The sequence below is a fragment of the Somniosus microcephalus genome, chromosome 8, assembly GCF_052327205.1.
Source record: "Somniosus microcephalus isolate GS21.2 chromosome 8, FLI_Smic_1.0, whole genome shotgun sequence".
NCBI classification, from domain to species: Eukaryota; Metazoa; Chordata; class Chondrichthyes; order Squaliformes; family Somniosidae; genus Somniosus; species Somniosus microcephalus.
In genome coordinates this window covers 31989804-32014764 of record NC_140994.1, presented here as the reverse complement: position 1 = coordinate 32014764, position 24961 = coordinate 31989804, and the positions used below count along the sequence as shown (strand labels likewise).

General features: G+C 45.1%; 1 protein-coding gene across 4 annotated transcripts in view; it reads left to right on the top strand.

The window, feature by feature from the left end:
* tdrd1 (tudor domain containing 1) overlaps positions 1-24354 on the top strand; it is a 128611-nt gene extending 104257 nt beyond the window's left edge. For all 4 annotated transcript variants that reach the window (XM_085994444.1, XM_085994442.1, XM_085994443.1 and 1 more), the window contains 3 exons: positions 9494-9712; positions 13107-13150; positions 18575-24354. In XM_085994444.1, the coding sequence (XP_085850570.1) occupies positions 9494-9712; positions 13107-13150; positions 18575-18655 (344 nt within the window). In that variant the 3' untranslated portion in view covers positions 18656-24354. The remainder of the gene's footprint in view (positions 1-9493; positions 9713-13106; positions 13151-18574) is intronic.
* Positions 24355-24961: the final 607 nt, after the last annotated feature.

Sequence of the window (24961 nt, the reverse complement as noted above, 5' to 3'; positions counted from 1 at the left end):
CGCACCCCCCCACACACACTCGCACCCCCCCACACACACTCGCACCCCCACCACACACACTCGCACCCCCCCACACACACTCGCACCCCCCCACACACACTCGCACCCCCCCCACACACACTCGCACCCCCCCCACACACACTCGCACCCCCCCCACACACACTCGCACCCCCCCACACACACTCGCACCCCCCACACACACTCGCACCCCCCCACACACACTCGCACCCCCCCCACACACACTCGCACCCCCCCACACACACACTCGCACCCCCCCACACACACACTCGCACCCCCCCACACACACACTCGCACCCCCCCCACACACACTCACCCCCCACACAAACACTCGCCCCCCCCCACACACACTCGCACCCCCCCACACACACACTCGCACCCCCCCACACACACACTCGCACCCCCCCCACACACACACTCTCCCCCCACACACACTCCCCCCACACACACTCGCACCCCCCCACACACACACTCGCACCCCCCACACACACACTCACCCCCCACACACACACTCGCACCCCCCCACACACCACTCACCCCCCACACACACTCCCCACCCCCCCACACACACACTCGCACCCCCCCACACTCACCCCCACCACACTCGCCCCCCACACACACACTCACCCCCCCACACCACTCGCACCTCCCCCCACACACACTCGCCCCACCTCCCCCCACACACACACTCGCACCCCCCCACACTCACCCCCCCACACACACTCGCACCCCCACACACTCGCACCCCCCACACACACTCGACTCCCCCCCACACACACTCGCACCCCCCCCCACACTCACACCCCCCCACACACACACTCGCACCCCCCACACTCACACACACTCGCACCCCCACACACACACTCGCACCCCCCCACACTCGCCCCACACACACTCGCACTCCCCCCACACACACTCACCCCCCCCACACTCACCCCCCCCCACACACACACTCGCACCCCCCCACACACACTCGCACCCCCCCCCACACACACACTCGCACCCCCCCACACACACACTCACCCCCCACACAACACTCCCCCCCCACACACACTCGCACTTCCCCCCCCCCCCCCCCCACACACACTCGCACTCCCCCCCCCCCCCCACACACACTCGCACCCCCCACACACACTCGCACTCCCCCCCCCCCCCCCCACACACACTCGCACTCCCCCCCACACACACTCGCACTCCCCCCCCCACACACACTCGCACCCCCCCCCACACACACTCGCACTCCCCCCCACACACACTCGCACTCCCCCCCACACACACTCGCACTCCCCCCCCACACACACTCGCACTCCCCCCCACACACACTCGCACTCCCCCCCACACACACTCGCACTCCCCCCACACACACTCGCACTCCCCCCCACACACACTCGCACTCCCCCCCACACACACTCGCACTCCCCCCCACACACACTCGCACTCCCCCCCCACACACACTCGCACTCCCCCCCCACACACACTCGCACTCCCCCCCACACACACTCGCACTCCCCCCCACACACACTCGCACTCCCCCCCACACACACTCGCACTCCCCCCCACACACACTCGCACTCCCCCCCACACACACTCGCACTCCCCCCCCACACACACTCGCACTCCCCCCCCACACACACTCGCACTCCCCCCCCACACACACTCGCACTCCCCCCCACACACACTCGCACTCCCCCCCCACACACACTCGCACTCCCCCCCCCCACACACACTCGCACTCCCCCCCACACACACTCGCACTCCCCCCCACACACACTCGCACTCCCCCCCCACACACACTCGCACTCCCCCCCCCACACACACTCGCACTCCCCCCCACACACACTCGCACTCCCCCCACACACACTCGCACTCCCCCCCACACACACTCGCACTCCCCCCCACACACACTCGCACTCCCCCCCACACACACTCGCACTCCCCCCCCCACACACACTCGCACTCCCCCCCCACACACACTCGCACTCCCCCCCCCACACACACTCGCACTCCCCCCCCACACACACTCGCACTCCCCCCCCCACACACACTCGCACTCCCCCCCCACACACACTCGCACTCCCCCCCCCACACACACTCGCACTCCCCCCCACACACACTCGCACTCCCCCCCACACACACTCGCACTCCCCCCCACACACACTCGCACTCGCACTCCCCCCCACACACACTCGCACACGCACTCCCCCCCACACACACTCGCACACGCACTCCCCCCCACACACACTCACACACTCGCACTCGCACCCGCACGCACATCGCACCCACACACACACTCGCACCCACACACACACACTCGCACTCCCCCCACACACACACTCGCACCACCCCCCACACACACTCACACCCCCCCACACACACAATACAATACAAATCGCTTTATTGGCATGATAAGGTACATCTTATGCTGCCAAAGCAACAAAATACATTTATGGTTGAACACATAAACGCGGTTCCATTCATACAGTGTATAAACAGGTATATCCCTGAGTTTATAAATATACATTCGCCTTGTTTATATATACTCTTGTCTTAGTTTACTGGTTGTCCCTCTGTTCATGGCAAGCTGTAACATAGTGTGCCGCCAGTGTTACACAGCTTCTCTCCTCCCCCAGTAGGAATGGGAGTTTTTGGTTGTCAGTCAGATTTCTGAATTCAGGGCATATTTGTGAGAATTTTTGATAGAAATTCTCTCTGATGCCCTGATATTTTCCACAGGCTGTGAGGAAGTGCATCTCTGTCTCAACTACTCCCTGACTGCAGTGAGAGCATATCCTGTCTTCTCTTGGCAGCCTGGTCTGCCTGTGTCTGCCTTTTTCGATCGCTAGGCTATGTTCGCTAAGTCTGTACCTTGTCAAGGTTCTTCTCAGTTTGTTATCCTTTACCATGGTCAGGTAATCAGCTATGTTGTATTGTCTGTTTAGGGCCAAGTAGCAATTGAGTTTGCTTTGGGTTTTTGTTGTTTCTGCCCAATATGACAGATATTTTTCCTTTTGCTTAGCGACGATTGTGTTGGGTCGAATTCTTTGTGTTACCCTGTCACTGTCCTGGGACTGGTTATTGTTAGTATTGTTATTAGTTACTTTATTGAGTCCCAGGACTAGTTGACTGAGGGTATTCTTCTTTATGGTCAGCTCTTGGCATTTCAGGGCGTCGTAGTGATAGCATTGGGGGTTGCTCATTTGTAGGTGATTCCAAAATTTGGTGGCTCTTTTTTGGATAGTGATTATTAATGGGTATTGGCCTAGTTCCGCCCTGCATGCGTTGTTTACTGTTTTCCTTTGAGTCCGGAGGATACTTTTACAGAATTCCGCATGTAGGATCTCAATTGGGTGTTTGTCCCATTTTGCAAATTCTTGTTGTGTTAGTGGTCCCCAGACCTCACTGCCATAGAGTGCAATTGGTTCAATTACTGATTTGAAAATTTTGAGCCAAATGCTAATTGGGATTTCTATTTGGATTGATTTTTTGATGGCATAGAAAGCCCTTCTTGCTTTCTCTTTCAGTTCATTCACAGCCAGTTTGAAGTTTCCCGTAGAACTGATTTTTAAGCCCAAGTATGTGTAGTGAGTGGTTTGTTCAATTTTGGTTGTTCCTACTGTGAAATTTATTGTGGGTCCATGTTGTTTGGATCTTTGCTGGAACACGAGGACTTTGGTTTTTTGGGGATTTATTGTCAGGGCCCAAGTCTGGCAGTACGACTCCAGCAGGTCCAGGTTCTGCTGTAGACCCTCCTTAGTTGGTGACAGCAGAACCAGGTCGTCGGCATAGAGGAGGAATTTAACCTTGGATTCATATAGGGTGAGGCCGGGTGCTGTAGATTGTTCAAGTAGTTTTGCCAATCCATTAATGTAAATATTAAAGAGTATCGGTGAGATTGGCGAGCCCTGCGTCACCCCCCGCCCCTGTGGGAAGTATTTTGTTTGTTTGTCTCCAATTTTAACTGCACATTTGTTGTTTGTATACATTGATTTAATTACATCATATGTTTTCCCTCCTACCCCGCTTTTGATAAGTTTCAGGAATAAACCGTCATGCCAGATGGAGTCGAAAGCCTTCTGGAAATCTACAAAGCATGTGTAGATTTTGCTTTTGTTATGGTGAACGTGTTTGTCAATTAGGGTCTGTAGGGTGAAGATATGATCGGATGTTCTATAGTTTGGCAGGAATCCAATTTGGCTTTTACTCAAGACATTGTGCTCTTCAAGGAAGTTTATAAGTCTTTTGTTTATGATGCTACAGAATACCTTCCCCAGGTTACTGTTTACACAGATGCCTCGATAGTTGTTTGGGTCGATTTTGTCCCCACTTTTGTATATGGGCGTTATGAGTCCTTTGTTCCAGATATCAGGGAAATAACCGACACTCAGAACCAAGTTGAAGAGTTTTAGGATAGCCAGTTTCATTTTGTCGTCTGTGTGTTTAATCATCTCGTTTAGTATGCCGTCTGTCCCGCAAGCTTTTCCTGGTCGCAGGTCCTTGAGTTTTTCAAGAAGTTCTTTTTCTGTTATTATGGCGTCTAGCGGGTTTTGGTTATCTTTTATGGCCATTTCAAGCTTTTTCCAGTTTTTTTGCGTATTTGGCGTTGCTCTGGTCTTAGTGTGTTTTTCTGGTATAATTTTTCAAAGTGGTTTACCCATGTGTCCCCATTTTGAATGGACAAATCGTCGTGTTGTTTTTTGTGTAGTGTTTTCAAGTTGTCCCAGAAACAATTCGACTCAATGGATTCCTCCATGGAGCTGAGTGTATTCTTAATAAATTGCTCTTTTTTGGTCCTGAGTGTGTTTCTGTATTGTGTTGGCGTCTGACAATAAGTAAGGCGTAATTCCTCGTTTTCTGGATGTCTGTGTTTTTGGTTTGATAGTTTTCTAAGTTTTTTCCTCATGTTATGGCAATCATGGTCAAACCATTTTTCATAGTTTTTTGTTTTGGGTTTGTTCTTGCGAGCTTTCAAGTTTGCATTTGTTGCCAAATTATCAAAAATATTGTTTAGTTTACTAACTGCCCGGTTTACGCCTTCTTTATTGTGAGTGTATATGTTATCCAGAAAGGTGTCTAAGAGAGCTTGAGTTGATGCATTGCTAATTGTTTTCTGGTATTTTTCCGTGTCGTTTTTGGCCCATCTGTACGATTTTTTGGTGTTGTACAGTTTACTGGGTTGTGTTTCTATGTTGTTTGTTTCTGTCTTTTGAGAAACATAGTAATTTGGCTGTGATCTGACAGTGTTGTTTGTGGTTTGACTGAATGCTCTGAAAGAGGATGGGTCCAAGTCTGTAATCATATAGTCTACTGTGCTGCAGCCAAGAGGTGAGCAGTAGGTCGATCTTCCTAGGAGGTCTCCTATGAACCTACCATTGACAATGTACAGACCCAGGTTTCGACAGAGCTGTAGTAGCTGTTTACCGTTGGTATTTGACTGCTTGTCGCAGTTATGCCTGTATGGAAGGGAAGGGATGTCAAAGTGGTTATTCCCGAATACGTAATTGTTTCCCTGATTATTGGTGAAGTCTGGTTCTTCGCCCGTTCTTGAATTGAGGTCCCCACAGATCAACACGTTCCCCTGGGCCTGGTATTGGATAATTTCCCCCCTCCATGTTGGAGAAGGTGTCCTCTTTGTAGTACGGGGAATCGATTGGCAGGGATATAAAGTGCGCAAATGTAAACATCTTGGGTGTTTGAGATAATCTCCCTCTCAAGTTTGAGCCACATATGGTTTTCGCCCTTTTTTATAAATTTGATGTAATTCTTAAGTTCTGTTTTAAACCAGATCAGTATGCCTCCGGAGTCTCTGCCTTGGGTTACACTTGGTAATTTATTGGAGGGGACCACCAGCTCAGTGTACCCTTGGGGACAGCCGGTGTGTCCTTTTCCTTTATACCAAGTTTCCTGTAAAATGATAATATCTAGATCTTTAGTTTCCTCGATGAACTCTGGGGTCCTACTCTTCACGTCTCGCAGTGAAGAGCGTAGACCTTGGATATTCCAGGTCGAAATATATAAGGATTTCATGTTAAGTTTTATCTTTTTCTATGATAGGTTAAAGAGTGGTACGTGTTTGTCGTGTCTAAGTGTGGGGAAAAAAAAGATCACCCCAGTTGTCTACAAAAGTTAATACAATTTGGTTACAGTTCTTTCTATTAATTAGTCCTTGATCCATAAGGCGGAAGTAGATGCTGCTGCACATCTGCTTATTGTCTCTTAATGGATTGTTTCTGTCTGAGGTATTGCGTACGTCCTGTGCATCTCTCCCTCTGTCTGGCTGGTAGCGGTCCTATTCCCCTGTGGGACAGGAGTGGTGCAGGTCTGATAATGTTGTTTTGCATGGGGATCCTCTCCGGTCTCGGTTGGTGTGGTGGTGGTCTTTGTAGTGTTCCTGATATGTACCCCGCTGATCTCTGGTGGTCGGGGGGGGGGTCCTCTTGGAGTCTGGGTATGGACCCGGTTAAAAGCGACGTCCTTCAGGGCTTTAGCAAAGATCGATATTTTTTGCCTTTGGATGTGGACGTGGTCGTAAAGACATTCTTCATCGAGGGTGGGGTGTTGGGCCAGGTGTACGTTGTGGTTTGATTCGCATTCTGTTGCTATGCTGGCATTTATCTCATGAATTGTGTTGTTGTTGAAGTCTGTTCTCGGCAATATTGTGGAAACAGTGATTCTGGTGTTTGGAAATGTACTGCTTGCCTTCCTAATCATTGCTCTGAGCGATGTTGCTACCTCTTTCTGTTTGGCCTTTAGGTCATTTGTGCCCGTGTGTATTATTATGTGTTGGGGGGAGCCTAATCTGGCTTTGGTCAGCCATCCCATGGCTCTGTCTGTTGTTGGGCACCAAATCTTTTCTACTTTACTTCTAGGGAAGAGCTTTTTCTCCCATAGAAATTTCCCATTTGAGTCTGAGTATTACGACGTCAGCCTTGTTTGTGTTTACTGTCTGGTGGCTTTCGCCTGGACTCATAGTGTGTGTGCTGGGCTGGGGTGTCTGGTGTGTGCGTACCTCTTGTGAGCGGCTCGCTTGTGGTTCCATGGTGGTGGGGGAAGATTGCGAGTCAGCATGCTGGTCGGTCTGTGTGGCACCCCTTGTATTGTGTGTCTGTTGCTTTTGTTCCGTGTGGGAGTGCAGCCGTTCCATCCGGCTCTGTCTTGTCTTATCTCTAGCCTCTGGTTGCTGGTCTAATGGTGTTTTCTCTCCTCTATGGCTCTCTTCTTTTTCCTGCAGCTCTTTCACCTGATTCTTAAGTAGATTCACCTGGTTATCAAGTCTATTCAGCTCTCTCTTGTGTCTCTCCCTCTCCTGCTTTTGTTTGTCATTCAATTTGAGGACCTCCTCTCTAAGTTTAACCATCTCTATCTCTAATTGATTAAATTTATCTTTTGGTTGTATCTGGCTGTGTGATCCCGGGGTATGTGTCTGGTCGGCCCTGGAAGGCTCACTCACTTCCTGGCTAGGCTGGTCGGCCCTGGAAGGCTCACTCACTTCCTGGCTATGCTGCTCTTTTCTTGGTGGGCTGGGAATGGTAGGGGGACTATGTGTGGCTTCCTCCGTGGTAGTTATGCTGGGGCTTGTCAGTTGTATCGTGTGGCTGTGGTTCCCCGGGGTTAGTGTCTGGTTTGAACTGTGTGGCTCGTTCATCCCTTGACCATGCAGATTTTCTCCTGGTAAGTTGTCAATGTTGGGGGGAGTGCGGGCCACTCTGGGGCTGTTCATTCCCCTCGTAGTTGATCTTTTCAGTGTCCTGAAGGCCGTTGCAAATTTGTCGAGGTTGCCTTGCACTAATATTGTTCCGGTATTGTATGCGTTGACAGTCGTGATTGAACTGTCTCCTGGTGTGTTAATTTTCATTATGGACCCATTTGCGGTATTTTTTAGCTTAACACTGGTATAGTGTGATTTTATTGCTCTGATCCAAGCCGCTGGCTGATCTGAGTAGAATATGAGGTTACTTTTTGTCCCATTGTTGTAACAGTCAGTAAAGAGAGTTTCTGGTTTTTCTCTCATCTGAGCATGCTTGATCGTTTTTATAGCTTTTTTTGTGGTGTTGGGGGGAATCTGGAAGCGGGGCTGTTGTGGATCTTCTGATTCGCTCATTTTTGGTAAAGTATTGTTGATCTTAGAATAAGCTTTTCTGGGGCCCCGGGTTTGGTGTTACCCTCTCCCTGTTCGCGAACTTTCCCGGTCCCCCTCTCCGACCCCGTGGTCCCTGGGCCTCGGCTCCTGGGTTCACCCTTCTCAGGTCTGAGTCTGTGAGCCGCTGTTTCCCGGTGCCTTCGGGCTGTTCCCCTCCCCCTCAGAGGTCTCTGGGCCTCTGTTTCGGCCTGGCTCCTCGGGCCTTTCCCTGGGCCTCCCTCCCTGGGCCCTGTACTCACGGTCTTGGTTGCGAGCCTTCTGGTTGCTCTCCTTCTCCTCAGAGGTCTCTGTGCCTGCTGGCCTGGCTCCTCGGGCCTTTCCCGTGCTGGATTGTTGGGCTGTGGCCCGAGTCCCCTCGGCTGTGCCGATTGCTGGATTTCCGGGCTGCGTTCCGAATCTCCTCGGCTGTGCCGATTTCTGCGATGCGGCCCGAGTCCTCTCCGCTGTGCCGATTGCCGGGCTGCGTTCCGGATCTCCTCGGCTGTGCCGATTTCTGGGATGCGGCCCGAGTCCTCTCCGCTGTGCCCGTTGCCGGGCTGCGTTCCGATTTCTGGGATGCGGCCCGAGTCCCCTCGGCTGTGCCGGTTGCTGGGCTGCGGCCCGAGTCACCTCGCCTCCTCGAACTCGGTCCCGATGCCGCCGACTCAACCACCGCTGCTGAAGCCCCGTGTGGCTGCCGTTCACTGGTTTGTGTAGTTCTTCTCTTGTTTCTTTTTTTTTGCTTTGGCTTTTTTTTTTCCTCTATTTTCCTCTGGGTTTTTTTTTTCTTTTGGTAGTCTTTCTGGCGGTCTTTTCCTTCTCTACTTTGTCTAGACTAATCTAAACTTAAACTAAACTAAACTAAACTAACTTAACTAGAACTAAATTTAATTTTAAAACCTTTTTAAAAATTGAAATGAAATGAAACTTTTTTTCCCCACTTTAGACACTAAAAACACTAAAATCTCAGCAGCCCATCTCTCACCCCCCCCACACACACTCTCACCCCCCCCACACACACTCTCACCCCCCCCCCACACACACTCTCACCCCCCCCCCACACACACTCTCACCCCCCCCCCCCCACACACACTCTCACACCCCCCCCCCCCCACACACACTTACTCACCCCCCCCCCCCACACACACACTTACTCACCCCCCCCCCCCCCACACTCACTCACTCACACCCCTCACTCACTCACTCACACACACACCTTGGGGGGGATAGGGTGGAGTCGGGGAGGTATATGATTTGCAGCTCTGATACACACAGAAAATTAACTAAATGTGGGGTAGTTATTTTTATTGTGTAATCACTATGTTATACATATTTCAATAAATGTCTTAATATATTTAGATATTGAACCGGCATTTGATGAGTGGACTCCTGCAGCCAGCAACTTACTCAAAACTCTCCTGCTTGATAAAAATGTTCTGGCAACAATCAGAGAGTTTGATGGAAATATCCACTCTGTCGATTTGATCGGACATATTGAAGGTGCTGCTATTAAAATATCTGATAAATTGGTATTGGAAGGTCTGGCTAAATGCCCAGATCAGAAAGCCACTAAAGAAGGTAATTATTCACACTTTTCGGAACTGAATTACTCTTGGTACAGGAGTCCAAATGTTTAAAAATGATTGATTCAAGTGTCGTGTAATGTTACTCCAATGTGCTGTGGCTTTGAATAACAGAATAAGTGAGTTCCTTCCCATTCATTATGTTCAGTGAGTTCCTGATCTCAGTGGTGATGTCAGGAGCGATACGGAGGAAAAGCAAATTGTTGTTCCACAAATAGGCAGGCAGGTGAGTTTTCGTGGGTACTTACTCGCAGAGAACCAGGAGCAGGTCTCTAATTCCTCTTTTGCCCTTTGGAATTTGGCCTGTCATTCCGGTGCTGGTCTTTGAAAGAGCAGTCCAATTTAGTCCCACACCCCAGCTTTTTCCCCATATCTCTGCAAATTAGACCTCTTCAAGTACATGTGCCTTTTGTAAGTTCCTATGGCATCTACTTCCACCACTCTTTCAGGAAGTGCATTCCAGATCTTAACAACCCTTTGTGTGAAAAAAATTCTCATTTCTCCTCTAGTTCTTTTGCCAGTTATTTTAAATCTAACCTCTGATTACCGACCCACTAGCCAGAGGAAACAGTTTCTCCCTACTTGTTCTATCAAAACCCCTCATAATGTTGAATACCTTCATTAGGTCGCCCCCCCCTAACCTTCTCTGCTCTAAGGAGAACAATTCCAGATTCTCCAATCTCCACATAACTGAAGTCCCTCATCCCTGGTGTCATCCTGGCAAATCTCTCTCTACCCTCTCCAAGGCCCTGTTCCTGGGACTAGGGACAGGGTCACTGGCAAGGCTTGGAAGCTAAGCAGAGCCAGGCCTGGTTAGTACCTGGAGGGGTGACCATCAGGGAAGACCAGGTGCAGAAGGTCACGGAAGGAGCCCTGGGAGGGGCGGCTGGTGAGCAGGCCCGGGCGTTGGGCTGAAGATTGTCGGACAGGAGGAATGGTGGAAATGGAATGGCGGCGCGCACAGACGCAGCGGCTTTGCTTCTCCCAGGACGGTGCTATTTACGTTTAATGTTAATGTTATTTGTACTGGACTCATGGGAGCTTGCAAGATCACATTTCATTGTTCATGTACTTGTGCATTGTACAATGACAATAAAGTTGAATTATTATTAATTATTATTATTATTCCTAAAGTGTGGTACCCAGAATTGTACACACTACTCCAGCTGAGGCCTAACCACTGATTTCGTAAAGGTTTAGCATGACTTCTTTGTTTTTGCATTTGATTCCCCTATTTACAAAGCCAAGTATCCCATACGCTTTATCAACTTGCCCTGCCACCTTCAATAATTTGTGAATATGCACGCCCAGGTCTGTCTGCTCTTCCACTCACCACCACTCCTCTTCTCCCCGCCCCCCTCCCCCCCCCCCCCCCCCCCCGGGAAAAATAGTACCATGTTAGATTATACTGCCTCTCCATGTTCCCCTCTCGGTGCATCACTTCACATTTATCCGTGTTAAATTGCATCTGCTATGTGTCTGCCCATTTCACCATTCTGTCTATGTCCTCCTGAAGCCTGCTACTATCCTGCTTACTATTTACTACGTTGCCAAGTTTTGTATCATCTGAGTACTTTGAAATTGAATTCCCTATACCAAAGTCCAGGTCATTTATATATAACAAGAAAAGCAATAGTCCTAATACCGACCCCTGGGGGACCCCAATGCAAACTGCTCTCCAGTCAGAAAAACATCCATTCACCACTACTTTCTGCCTTCTATCTCTTAGCCAGTCCCTTTTAATCCCATGTTTTTCTATTTTCTGAATAAGTCTGTTATGTGGTAGTTTATCAAATACCTTTTGAACGTCCGTATATACAACAGCTACTGACTACTTCATCAAAGAACTCAATCAGGTTAGTCAGACACAATTTGACTTTTAAAAATCCATGCTGGCCAATGTTCCCTTTTAATTTGTTTGAGTGCACAGCCCATTCAAAATACTGCGCATGCATGGTTTTTCCTATTTAAAAGTCTGTGGGCTGGCACTTCTGACTGAAGGTGGTTGCAAATGCTTTGAGGATGGGGATGTTCATTTTCTCACTTTTATTAAAAAAAATTTTTAAAATATTCCTTTCAATAAATACCATTTGTCTCCCGAATTGCTTGCTGTACCTGCATGTTAACTTTCTGTGATTTGTGTACAAGGGCACCTAAACCCCTCTGAATCCCAACATTTACGAGTCTCTCACCTATTAAAAAATATTCTGCTTTTCCATTCTTCCTCCCAAAGTGGATAATTTCACACTTCCCCACATTATACTCCATCTGCCACCTTCCTTCTTGCCCAATCATTTAACTGGCCTATATCTCTTTACAGCCTCTCTTTGTCCTCTCCGCTTAACTTTTCCACCTAGCTTTGTGTCGTCAGCAAACTTGGTTTCATTACACTTGGTCCCCTCATCTAAGTCATTGATATAGATTGTAAGTAGCTGAGGCCCAAGCACTGATCCTTGCGGTGCTCCACTAGTTATACCCTGCTGTCCCGAAAATGACCTGTTTATTCTTGCTCTCTGTTTTCTGTCCATTAACCAATTCTCAATCCATGTTATCTCCAATACCATGAGCACATTAAAAGAAGATTCACTCAAAGGAATTTATTTAGTTTGAATAAATAGTTTTTCTTGCAGAGTCTGAATCTGGTTACAGGTATTGGTGAGCTCACAATGTGCCTAAGCTGCAGATGTAATGCAGCTTCCTAGACTTTTCTATATCGGTCACTGCAATGTCCATTACAAAGAGCTTGATTAGAGATCAGCGCAGTCCAACTTATGTCTGGCTGGCCCATCTGGACAGTTTATTGCCCCAAAATTAATTAAAATATACAGGAAAACTTTTTTTTAAACCCTTTTTAACTCTTTGATTTAGGTTTTATTTCTAATTCAGATCTCAGCTATTCCACTTGCTCCTACAGAAGTTCAACAAAATGAAATGGATAATTTCTATCAAAGGTGTATATTCACATTTATTACTGTGATGCATTGCCATAATTCTATACTCAATTCAAACTTGCTAACATATCCCTAGAAGAGTTAACTTCTGATTGATCCCACGATCTAATTACACCAGTTAGACCATATCATCTTAAAGCAATGCGTCTTCACCTTATTGCAGTAGTACATTGCATTACATGGTACGTTGCTCCTCGTAAAACATGTATAAAAAATTTGTGATGCTCCTATGTATTTAAAAAGAAAAAAACTCAATTCATACATGCACACTCAATGGGGATGAGAACAATAGATTTCGAGACAAAAAATGAAATGGAGAGAAAAAAAAATCAATGTTGAGCTTTATTCTTTGCAGATGTGTTATCCTGATTAAACTCCTAATTTTACTGGGAGAAATCTGTTTATTTGGGGGATTTATTTTTCATCTATTTCTTCCAGTTCAAGATCACAGAGGCTGTTGTTGCAGAGAACTTCAAAAAACTGTAAGCTTAGGTTCTACTCAACTTTTTGTCTGTTTTAGTGTATTTACAAATATTTCTACCCCATTTTCTTGGTTCTGTTGTTCAGGCTCCTTCAAGTATAAATGTGTTGTATCACATGGCAATTTGAAATTAGAATTCCCCCAGGCCAGATTAATAGTAATTGTGCAGCAGTGTATTATATCAGTTATTGTGCAGATATGGACACAATCCAAACCCACATCAATGTTTCTAGCATTATTTAAATTTTGCACAGTACTGAGAAATTGAGTTGGAGTTATGTGCTAGCTTTATTTCCAGAGGTGGAACAAAATGTGGAAAGCTTAGAGGTGTGCAGTGTGCTGAAAGATGAAAAAAATGATGAAAGCTGGCCTTGTTGGTGATTGTGAACTTGCCGGTGGGGTGGTGGAGATTGTGAAGGAAAGTTGGGAGGGGTGATGTACAGTTTAGATTAGGAAACAATGCTGGAACAATACAAGAATAAGTTGAGATGAGATCTACAGATAAATGTCACACTGTTTCCAAGGTGATTTGGGCGGGGGACCTGATTGACTTGGGAGGGAATTATCCCCGTCAATGAACCAAATGTAGTCCAGACTAGGATGCTGATGTTAGCATCCAAGATGAGATTGTGGATGGGGAAAGGCTATGTTTACAACAGAGCAGACATTTTGCAGGGTGATAAATACAGCATCGGTAACTGGGTACTTGACTGCAGGGATTGGAAGGGGCCTGGGGAGGCTCATTGGGGGAAGTGGTCATGGGGGCGGAAGATCGGATGAGGAGGAGGTTGGAGATGCTAATCTTCAATCTCAGCAGATGGGATAAATTCCAGGAGAGGAAAATTAGGCAGCTAGCATGGCTCTTTGGAGAGAGAAAACAGCATGTGTCACAATGAGCACCGAGAAGGATTCCCAAGTTAGACCACAGAGGACCTAAGCTTGTCCAAGAGAGACACAGGCCTTGGATGGTGCAGAATGGGGAGTAATAACAAATGCAGTAGGATATGGTACAATGCATCAACAAGGAGTGGATGAATGGTAAAAGCAGAATTCTGGAGCAAACCTGGACTGAAAGGCCAAGAAGTTCTGGCTTGGAGTAGCAGCCAATATGCACATGTGTGTAGACCAGCAATAGTAATTACAGGTATAGTTAGCTAGAAATATTATAAATGATATAAAATCATGCAAATTAAGGGGATGCTGTCAACTGAATTAAAGCATTTGTAGCCTGGTTCAGTCACTATTATATCTCCCATAGGTGATGTCTCGGTTCTGTATGAAAGGCTGATATTTAGTAGACGAGAATCATATACATATAGGGCCAGTAATTCCGGTCCCAACGCGTGAGTACAGACGGTGTACTCGCGCGTGGGCCCGTTGGAAGTGCCGGATTCCAGCATGCGCGGGAAACCGGCATTTCCTCGCCATCGAACTAAGGGGTTGTCCTGCGCGCGCGCGTTGAACTTCCTTCGTTTAGATAGGTTTGCGCGTGTGCAAGGGACTGAACTTTTTGGAAATGAAAAAAGGAGGCGTAAACAGTGGATTCTTGAAGGTAAGTGGTCTAATATTTAAAATTATTACATTTTTTCCACAGCTTCATTGTTTTTAAGGACTTTACAGTAAGGTAAGTTTATTTTTAGACCCGAATTCGTGAAGAAAAAAAAATTTCAAAAATTTTATTAATTGTTTTAAATAGTTTTTTAAAGTTATTTATAGTTTATTTAATTATTGGGATGTTTTTTTAAATTTTAATTAAAGTTAAAGTAGTCTTTTGGGTGCCCGTACTTTTCATGAGTTTGACAGTCTTTACTATCAAACTCATGAATGAGTTTCCCCTCCCCTGGTTGGCTGCAGAGTGCTCACCTGATCCCAGCCGGCACATCGCACTAAGTACGCCGCTGGATCAGGTAAGCACTGCGCGCTGACATCTGAACCGGGCCTGTGACAGGAAATGCAAGCAGGCCCGGGCTTCAGATGTCAGCACGCAGGGTGAGTGCAGATCGGGGGCTTGCACGCGCGGCAAGCCCCCGACACCAAGTTCTGGGCCAAGGTATTTATCTGGTCGATTAAAGTGAGGTAGTCTGGATACCTCAAGACTAGTGGAATAGCGCTGATATGGGCCCTTGGTATAAAGGCCTTGTACCAAGGAAGCTAGAAATGAAAGAGATAAAGTAAATTCCAATGGGGTGAAAAATTATGAACAAGATAACACTGAACATGGCAAAGTTGGTGGAAAAATACTGGAAAGGCGGGATGCTACCTTAGTCTGAGTGACAATGGTATATTGGCCATTAGAACCAATCAAAAAAGGTGATTTTGTTAAAGACCATATACGGACACTGACCAAACCAACTTTTGATATGAAAAGGGTTAAAACCTCAATACTCAAAGAACTACTTTACACAGACATACTGCGAGAACAAAGGAACAGACTTAAGATGATGTCATCTGTGTCCGAGCGGTTCCACAGACCAAGGGCTGTGAGCTACTCGTTAAAACTGTTGCCTAATAATAAGTATTAATTATGCTGTAAGCTTAATAATTCTTGATCTATTGCTCAAACATACTGGCTGCTGCTTATTGGTGTCTTGTCCAAGAACTCGGATCATTAAGATCTTACAGTTCCAATTTTCTACCAGTGGCATGTCATTTTGGAGCCAACTAAGAGATGGATCCAAAAAGATGGGTTTACCTCCCCACCAAAGACATGGTCACTAGGCAACTGTCAACTGCTAGTTGGAGCCCTTGCTGGGCAGACTATTGCATCGCTGCTGTTAAAATAAGAAATGTATAGTTTTGTGTTAAACATATATTTGATTTTGTCCAATCCTATTACAACCACAAGGTGAAAATACACTTGGCTGCTTTACAGTTGTACTGTACTCAAGGGAGTCAGGCTCCCTTTGTCCAAAGGAGCCTAGAACAGTTTCATGATGTCTAAAGGAGCCTGGCTTCTTGAGTTTTCCAATTCCTTCAACATCTCAGCCCCTATTTGAATTCAATTTTACTTATTCCATTGCGTCTCCTTTTTCTGATCTGCTTTTTTTTGTTTCAAGGCCTCTTATTGCACTGATCATGTAAAAATTGCAGTATAGCTACATTACTGAATTTTGATGGGAGGCATTCCACAGATTTCATAGCCATGATTCCAACAGGGCAGAAGCAATAATGTTGAGTATTTGATCATGTGTCATATATGCAGGGTTCAGTGCATACTTTGAGATGGTTGCAGAGGCAAGTAGTTGCTCCTTACACCCTGGACTTCCAATTCAATGGGGTATGGTGTGTTTCCATGCAGTGGTCAGGAGGATGGCGGGATTGCATTCAAGCATTTTATAGTCAGTTGTGCTACTCGCCATGTTGCATGGGACGGTTCCTGGTCCTCTGATGTCCGCCTAGCAAGGGCTCTAACCAGCATTTGAATAGTTGTCTAGTGACCATTTCTTGGTGGGGAGGTAAATCCATCTCTTTGGGGTGAGTTGGCTCCAAAATTACATGCCCGCTGGTGGGAAATTGGCACCGAGTCATCATCTGTGGCAGACATAATAGTGATTGAGCCAGGCTACAATAACCCTGAAAGTTAGTACACTATAACTGGACATACCGTAGTTGGTGAAGCAGTAGGAACTTTACCAGTGCTCTCTGCTGGTAAGTTTCATGGTTTTAGCTGGTTAAACTCCAACAGTGCTGTTAGGCACACTTGATAGCCACCTAAGTCTTGGCTCTTACCAAAGCCTAGAAAATTTAGAAACCGATTGATAAGGGGGTTGTGTTCACATGGGAAGAGATTGTACACTTCACATTAGGCAAACAAAACTACTTGTGTGGATTTCTTTGCAGTTTGGTTCAGAAATTCTTATATACAATGACCTAGCTGGGGAGCCCCGCGTTGCGAGGGCAACTTTGGGGCGCTTGGTCTCCCTGCCCCTGTGTGTCCCCCCCTCTCCCTGTCATGTCCTCTCCCTGTCCTTCCCCTCTCTCCCTCCCTCCCCTCCCGTCTCCCTCCCTCGCCCACTCCCCTGCTCCCCTCTGTCCCTCTCTCTGGCCCCTCCCCCTGCCTAGTGCCTGAGGTCCGGTGCCGTTGTGATAGCGGGAATGCTGAGCGGCGGCCGGCGCCGGGAGCGTGCTCTCGCGGGCGGCGCATGTGCGGGCGGCGTGAGGCGGCCCGCGGGGAGCAGGCAAGACCGCCGGCGTGCCCCGTTGCCGGGGTAACGGGGGCCATGCGAATGCGTGCCGTCGTCAAGGTGGCCGCGCAACTGGCGGCCTCTTGTGTTTTTTAAACTCATTAGCTCCCCCCCCCCCCCCCCCCCCCCCCCGCGATTTCCCGAGGCTCTCCACACCCCCCCCCCCCCCCCCCTATTAAATTGTTATTTAATTCCCTAACACATCATTAAAATATTTACCTTACTTCCCTAACACACTGAAAGTGTGGGGAAAAAATTGTGAAAAATCAAGATGGCGGCCACTCACCTCGGTTCAGAAGGATAAGGCCCGCCCACACACGCACCGATTGGTCGACCGGTCAGGTCACCGAAGCGTAGGATTGGTCAATCGTCGAGTCACTCGACACTCAACTGTAGGAAGGAACCCGCCGTCCGATTGGTCGACCTCGACGTCACACGGTCGCTAATGAGATGCTAATGAGCGGAAGGCTGAACGTTTTTCGGATACCGCGGGCGCGTTTTTTGTCCGGCCGAAACGTAAATACGCCTATGACCGGTCCGGAATCGCAAGCTTTCTTTTGAGGCGACGCGCGCGTCGGAACGCTCTAACTTTCAAACGTATAGAGAACGGACAGACATCGGGACAGACAGAAGAGCCGCTTTATATATATATAGATTGGTTTCTGCCTACGTCAGACACCTGGCTGGCCAAAAATCTCTTCAGTCTTTTTCACAACCAGATGTTACATTTTTAAAAAAAAATTTAATCAACAATTGCTAATGAGTCTATTCCACACATAATACTCTTTGGGAGAATATTTCTACTAATCTCTTGTCTTGTTCAAGGCAGGCTATTTTTGTTATGGCCCCTTAGTCTTGGAATCCAACTTTAATGTAAATAAATTGCACATCATTGTTTACATTGTTTAAGCCTTATGCAGTTCACTTTTTTTCCAGCGACAGATTCAGTACTTCGTCATTTGTTCAACCTCCACATACGAATAGAAATTGGCCATTATTACTTGGGTCTAAGGTGATGGTCTCTCGTGGGTTAATGGCAAATTCTTACTTGTATATGTGGAGGTTGAATTATTTTCATTAACTGCAGATTGCATCATCTTCATTTAGTCATCTATCATTATCGTTTTTTGTTAAAAATTGCAATTATGTCAGTGTGAAACAGTTGTTTGCAGCAGGTGACAGAATATTAATGTGTTTTCTTTGTTAACCTTCTGAAACAACAATCGTGCTTTTGGTTGTAGGTGGAAGAAATCAAGCAACAACTTGCAGTACTCATGAACAAAAATATGGAACAAGTGTGTGATAACAAAATTGAAGGATAAATGTACTGTGAGTTTTTTGTAGAAGGAACAATTGTATTTAATATAAAGTCTTTTTCCTCTGGTTTGATAAATTGCTTGTTTTGTTTTGACGCGTTACTGGGGTTTGAAAAAAATTAAGTAGGAAGAGAACAGATGTTCATCTACTTGTATTTTGTGTTATCTCCTTAGAATCTGATGTGTTTGTTGTAAACATTTAAAAACTGAAGGATTGTTCCAAAAGAAAAAAACAAAAAATGCTGGAAATACAAAGCAAGTTAGTCTGAAGGAGAAGGATAATAATTATCAGATTGTTCTAAAATTCTGACCTGAAAAAGGCAACATCATCCCTTCATTGTGCTTCAAATTAAGTATGACCTTGTATTTATGGGAATGGTGCAGCAATGCTACTTTAATTCTGAAAGGGATAAATAGAGAATTCAATGTTGTTAGTTAGTGCAGAAAATGCTAACAGCTTCCATGGTTCGAAGTATAAAGCTGGCTATCAATAGGGTACAAAAACATGCCTCTATTTGCAGTTGAGAGAGAAAGGAACAGCCCGAGTGTTTGCCAAAAACTGCTATAATTAGTGATAATGAAGAACTTGGGTGCAGTTTTAATTTTACTCAAAATAGGAATGAGCGCGCAATATGGCTTATCAATCCACTCCTTCCAACAGAGTATAGATTTGCCACAATCCTACTACAGATTATTTGATCTCTTAAGATACGAATTGCTACAGGTAAAACATTGATGAGAAAACTGACTCATGAAGTGAAAACTGCAGGATATCAATCATAAGCAACATTATTGAATTCTGAAATAAAAATAGAAAATGCTGGAAACACTCAGCAGGTCAGCCAGCATCTGTGGAGAGAAAAACCAGAGTTAAAGTTTCAGGTCGATGACCTTTCACTCATTGCTGAATTCTGACTGGGTGTAGTTTATTAATCTTACAAAGCTACCTTACTGAACCCTAATGGATGACAGTTCAGAATAGTAACCAGGGTCAACTTTTAATCATACCATGTACACGGTGATTATAAGCTGTACCCTGTTTTTTAAAATTCATTAAAAAATCCAGATTAATATAAATTCTGGTGACCGCATACAACTGTGAACTAATGCATTGTATTCACAGGCAGAGATCTCTTTAAACTAGCTGATGTTTCTAAAACATGCTTTCCTATGGTCTATTAGGGGGCATATTTCCCAGTTGAAAGTACAGAACTCAATCTTGTATATTATAATATGTTGGTGCTCCTGTATGGTATGCCATAGGCTAGTAGGTTTGCCCCAGTGATTTTCCCACTGGCAATTTTCTTGACTGTGCCACTTGGACTTCTAGTGGATAACTCGGAAGTAGCATTGACAGCAGATCAGAAACAGACCATCTGCACAGGCTGCGGTGTAGAGACAAGAAAAAATGTCCGGTATATGAAAACTTGCTCTTGCGCAATTGCAGTTAACCTACATTATTAGGAAGAGTAGTGAGAGTTTTTTTTTCTGACTTGAGTACAGGTCTGTAGGTGCCCTCATATTCCACCTAAGTGGCCATTAATTATGTGTGAGCTTAGTATCTGTAGTCTACTTGACCACAGATATCACGACCTAAGCCCATTCTATCCTCGCCCATGGCTCATACATGCACTTCCAGCAAGAATTACTGGATAGGAATTGAGTGGGAATTCTGGTCAGTTTTACCCTCCCTTACCCAGGGTTAAAAAAGAACTTGCATTTATATAGCACATTTTACATCCTCGAGGCATCCCAGATGGCTTCAAAGCCAATGAGTTACTTTTATAATACAATTACTGTTATGTGGGCAAATGCAGCAGCCAGTTGTTACGCAGCAATTCTCTCAAACAGCAAATTAAAGCATAGAAAGAAAGACTTGCATTTATATAGCGCCTTTCACAACCACTGGACGTACCAAAGCGCTTTACAGCCAATTAAGTACTTTTGACGTGTAGCCACTGTTGTAATGTAGGACTAGTTGATCTGTTTTGATTGTGGTGTTGAAGGTTAAATTTTGACCAGGACACTGGGGGGGAAAACTCTCCTGCTCTTCTTCGAATAATGTCATGGAATCTTTTACATTCCCCTAAACAGACAGATGGAGTCTTGGTTTAATGTCTCATCCAAAAGATGGCACTTCCAACAATAGTGCTGCACTGAAGCTTATGTACTCCAGTCCTGGAGTGGAGTTTGAACCCACAACCTTTTGACTCTGACATCAGTGCTAAACTGACACTTGGTACTGATTCCAGTTGTTACAACTCCTGCCCTCACTCCAGTTGAAATTGCAGGTGCCATTCAGCGTGGACCAGGATTCGGTTCCACGGGTGCCAGCCACCCTCCTGTACCTCATCCATATGGTTATTTTTCAAGTGAGTCCAGACATAGGTATTCATCGTACAGTCTTTGTTTTTTTTTGATTCAGCCCTCGGTAGGATCCGGTCCTACCGGCAACTCTCCTGCCTGAGGATCTCGCACTCCTGCTTGCACTGTACTGCCAAATCCCAGCTTTGCTGTATTCTTTTGCATTTTCTTACTAGAGAGCAAGATGATGTAAAGGAGACATGACCTTCCCAGCATTCACAGTGCCAAGTGAAAGTCCTTTTAATGCTATATGATTTGAATAAGGATCTTTCACCATGCACACTCCAGATTGAATTTTATATTTAGCTTCCAGTAAGAATGAGCCAATTAAATTGTCATTGGGCTAAAAAGACAAATAAACAAAAATAACGAAGGGGAAACAAAATATAGAGAAAATGGAGAGAACAAAGTGACCAAGAAAGGCAAAATAGGGAGCGAGAAAAAGGAAATAGAATAATGAGGAAAAGGTGAGACAATTATATTGCCACGTTTATACAAGACTGAAGGATGTACTATTGACTATATTTCACATTGTTGCCAATGGGATGTTTTCACTGCCTGCTTACATTATTGTGAAATTGCAGAAATACTCTACGCATGTATTCAAATAACTACATGGACTGCTGCCTCCCACTACAAGTATGATTTTAATAATCAAAAATAGCTGGCAAGATAGTTTTTTCAATCATTAAAATATGAACAGTACAGAAGGCTGCCAGAGTTCATTTTAACTTTAGAAACTTAGTTTTTTTTTGGTAAGGCTTTGCACCAGATTCTTCTTTACTACATCCAGTGCCCATTCTTCTTGATTTAATACCACTTCGTCCAAGTGATTTCTGGTCGATGATTGGCTGATAACTTACCAGGAGAATTACTCTAAAGATAACACTGACTTGGAGCATTTAAAAGATTGCAAAATAATTAAAATGTCAAAAATGGAATGACACATGTATTGTTTTATCAAGATCAGGGTGAGAACCAGCAGCCTTTCAAGCAAGTCACTGCTTGGGTTTGTGACCTTTAACCAAATGTTGGTGAGTACCCCTTGGCTTGATGGTGAGTGATTAGCCTATGCAGGGTAACACCGCTGAGCTCAATTCTGTTCTTACATAGAAACATAGAAGATAGGAGCAGGAGTAGGCCATTCAGCCCCTCGCGCCTGCTCCGCCATTCAATGAGATCATGGCTGATCATCCAAATTCAGTACCCTGTCCCTGCCTTCTCCCCATATCCCTTGATCCCTTTAGCCTTAAGAAATATATCCAACTCCTTCTTGAATATATTTAATGTATTGGCCTCCTCCACCCTCTGTGGCAGAGAATTCCACAGGTTCACCACTCTCTCTGGGTGAAGAAATTCCTCCTCATTTTAGTCCTAATTCTTGTTCTTGCTCGACATCCACACAAGTATTTCTCAGAAGTGGTGATTGGAGAGCAGGAACCTTTTATTAGATTTATATCTTTCCCTCCCCAAGCCCAGAGGCTCGAACATCAATTGTAGCACCCACAACTGATTCCCTAACAAAAATCACTAACTGAGAAACTGGAACCTTCTGGTTTGTGTGGCTTAGTATTAGACCAGGTGGTGCTTTGCTTACTAGACTTTGGAGAAGGTTAATAGCTTCTCTTTGCCAAACTGCTGTAAAATGTTCTGATGTGGGTTATTTGTGATTCTGAACACCATTTTTTTTCTGACTTGGAACATTGAAGTGAGGAGTGTGCCCATCAACCTTGTTGCAATTGTTTTTGATTCTTAGGAATGGAATGCTGCTTGTGCATTCAGAGTAGCAATATTTAATAACTGAGGCCATCTCCCTTTTTTTAAGACTGAGTTATTTCCAGTTAACATGCTATGGTATAAATAGAGCCAGTGCTTGAATTACACATCTATTAACTTTGAGGACTCTGGCAACATTGCACCCAACTTGCAATGTTTCAGTTTTTAGAGTTTAGATTGTGTGCTTGTCCTGTTGGATAAAATATTTTGAAAACTATAAAGGTCTCTCGGTACTTGTGGGTTATGTGTTACTGTGAGATTGTTTAAAAACCATGCCACAAATTATTTCAATGTGACCAAATGTTTAAAATGCCACTTCAACATTGATGCATTTGTCATCAAGTGCAAACATATTTGAACATGTGGGGCAGACTGGAGATGAAAACCATTCCAGGAGACGGGTGTGATTTACTTAGGTGATCTCATTCATTTTTTAAAAATTTAATGAGACTGGGTGGAGCAGTGGGTTAAATACTGGATTTTCACCTCTCTGACCTGGGTTTAAATCCAGCTCAGACTCCTGGGATGACTGTCTCCTTTGTCTGCTGGCTGTAAGGCATCCTGTGTGAAATGAGTTTGGGTAGTCTCAGCTTAGTTCTAATGGGCACGAGACCACATCTTAAACTTGGCAATAAATTAGCACACTCACTCAAAGCGGCCATAGGAGAACTAGGGAGTTTTCTTTTAGATTGGGACTTAGGCCATGTAACTTATCCTGGAAGTGCTTGATGCTGCATTCTTGAAAAGGGACAGTATTTCACTGCACTGTGCCAATGTTCCTCTATTCATTACAACGTGTTTTCAGTCAATGGGTTTCTGTTATTTTTTAATATCTTAGCACTGGGCCATATTTGCAAGCAAATAGGAAAATACTGAAAATGTAAATATGTTTGCCTCCAAAATGACTGCATAGATGGGGTTACATTTTTCTTTCGTTGTGTGTGGCCACTGCAAATTGTGGCCACTTTGCATAAATGTTTTCATATAAGAATAAAATATCTTCAATATCTTTTACATGTGAAAATACGATTTTGTTGTGATTTTTTTTTGTAAGTTGTGGGAAAAGTGTGGTCCTTGTGTTAAGTTGTATTTTGAGGATTGCAGTATTCCCACTGGCCTGTGCAACATCTGACCAGTACATATTTAATAAGGTCTCTTGGCCTTAAATATTAAAAGTCTACAAATAACACTTTAGTAATAAGTCGTAAAGGTTGCTGGGGTAAGACTTTAAAGCTAACCTATCTGGTCAAAGTGTTCAATAAGTGAATGGCCCCCATCCCACTTAGTCATGCATAATTTTCAGAGCATAATGAATCTGGAATTTAAACTGTTTTGTAGTTTTTGAATCTCAAAAGTTTGAGTTTGTATGTACAATTGTGCACCTTTTTATTTGAGTATTAGTGGTTGTACTAAGATTTTTTCCCTGTGTTTGTAATGGAAGCATGCCCATTTCTTTGAATATGCTATTTAAGGAAACTGTCTTGTTACTGTAGAGCAATGTGGTGAAACTGGCAATGAGTGTCTTTTTCTTTGCATGACTTAAATAAATAAAAAAATTCACAAGCTTTGGAGTGCATGTCATTTACATCTGTTTTATTTCTCTTCATTCCTCCCCCCCTCTATAAACAAATTTCATATGGTGCAAGGCATGATGATTAGGAAAACCGGAAGAATTATTACTGAAACTTTTAGAATTACGTAATAACCTTTACAGCATCTTAGTTTTTTTTTAAATCCTACCATTGGCACCAGGGAAAGCAAGTGCTGTCAACTACATGGCGAGTAAACACAAAATAGGATATATTATGTATGTGGCTTTTTTATGTAACAACCTTAGATTTTCCCTATGACCACTTAGAATGGAAAAAGAGAATGTTGTCCATATTACTGTGTGGTCTTCAAACCTATCTTGGTCCTGCACCAACTAAACAAATACACTTTTTTTGGAAGTTGTTAAAAATGGGCCCATTGCCAAACATCATTAGGTAATATGCTTATGAGTCTGGTTGGCAACCATAAAACATCTACAAGAACTGTATTCATAATAGCAGAGGTGCCCAAGATTCCATGTGAAAAGCGAGAACTTGTAAGCATGTTGTTTCCCCCTCTTCTATCTCAGACTCTTCACAAATTTCCTATCCACGGTTGTACCTTTCTTAATGCTACCGCGAT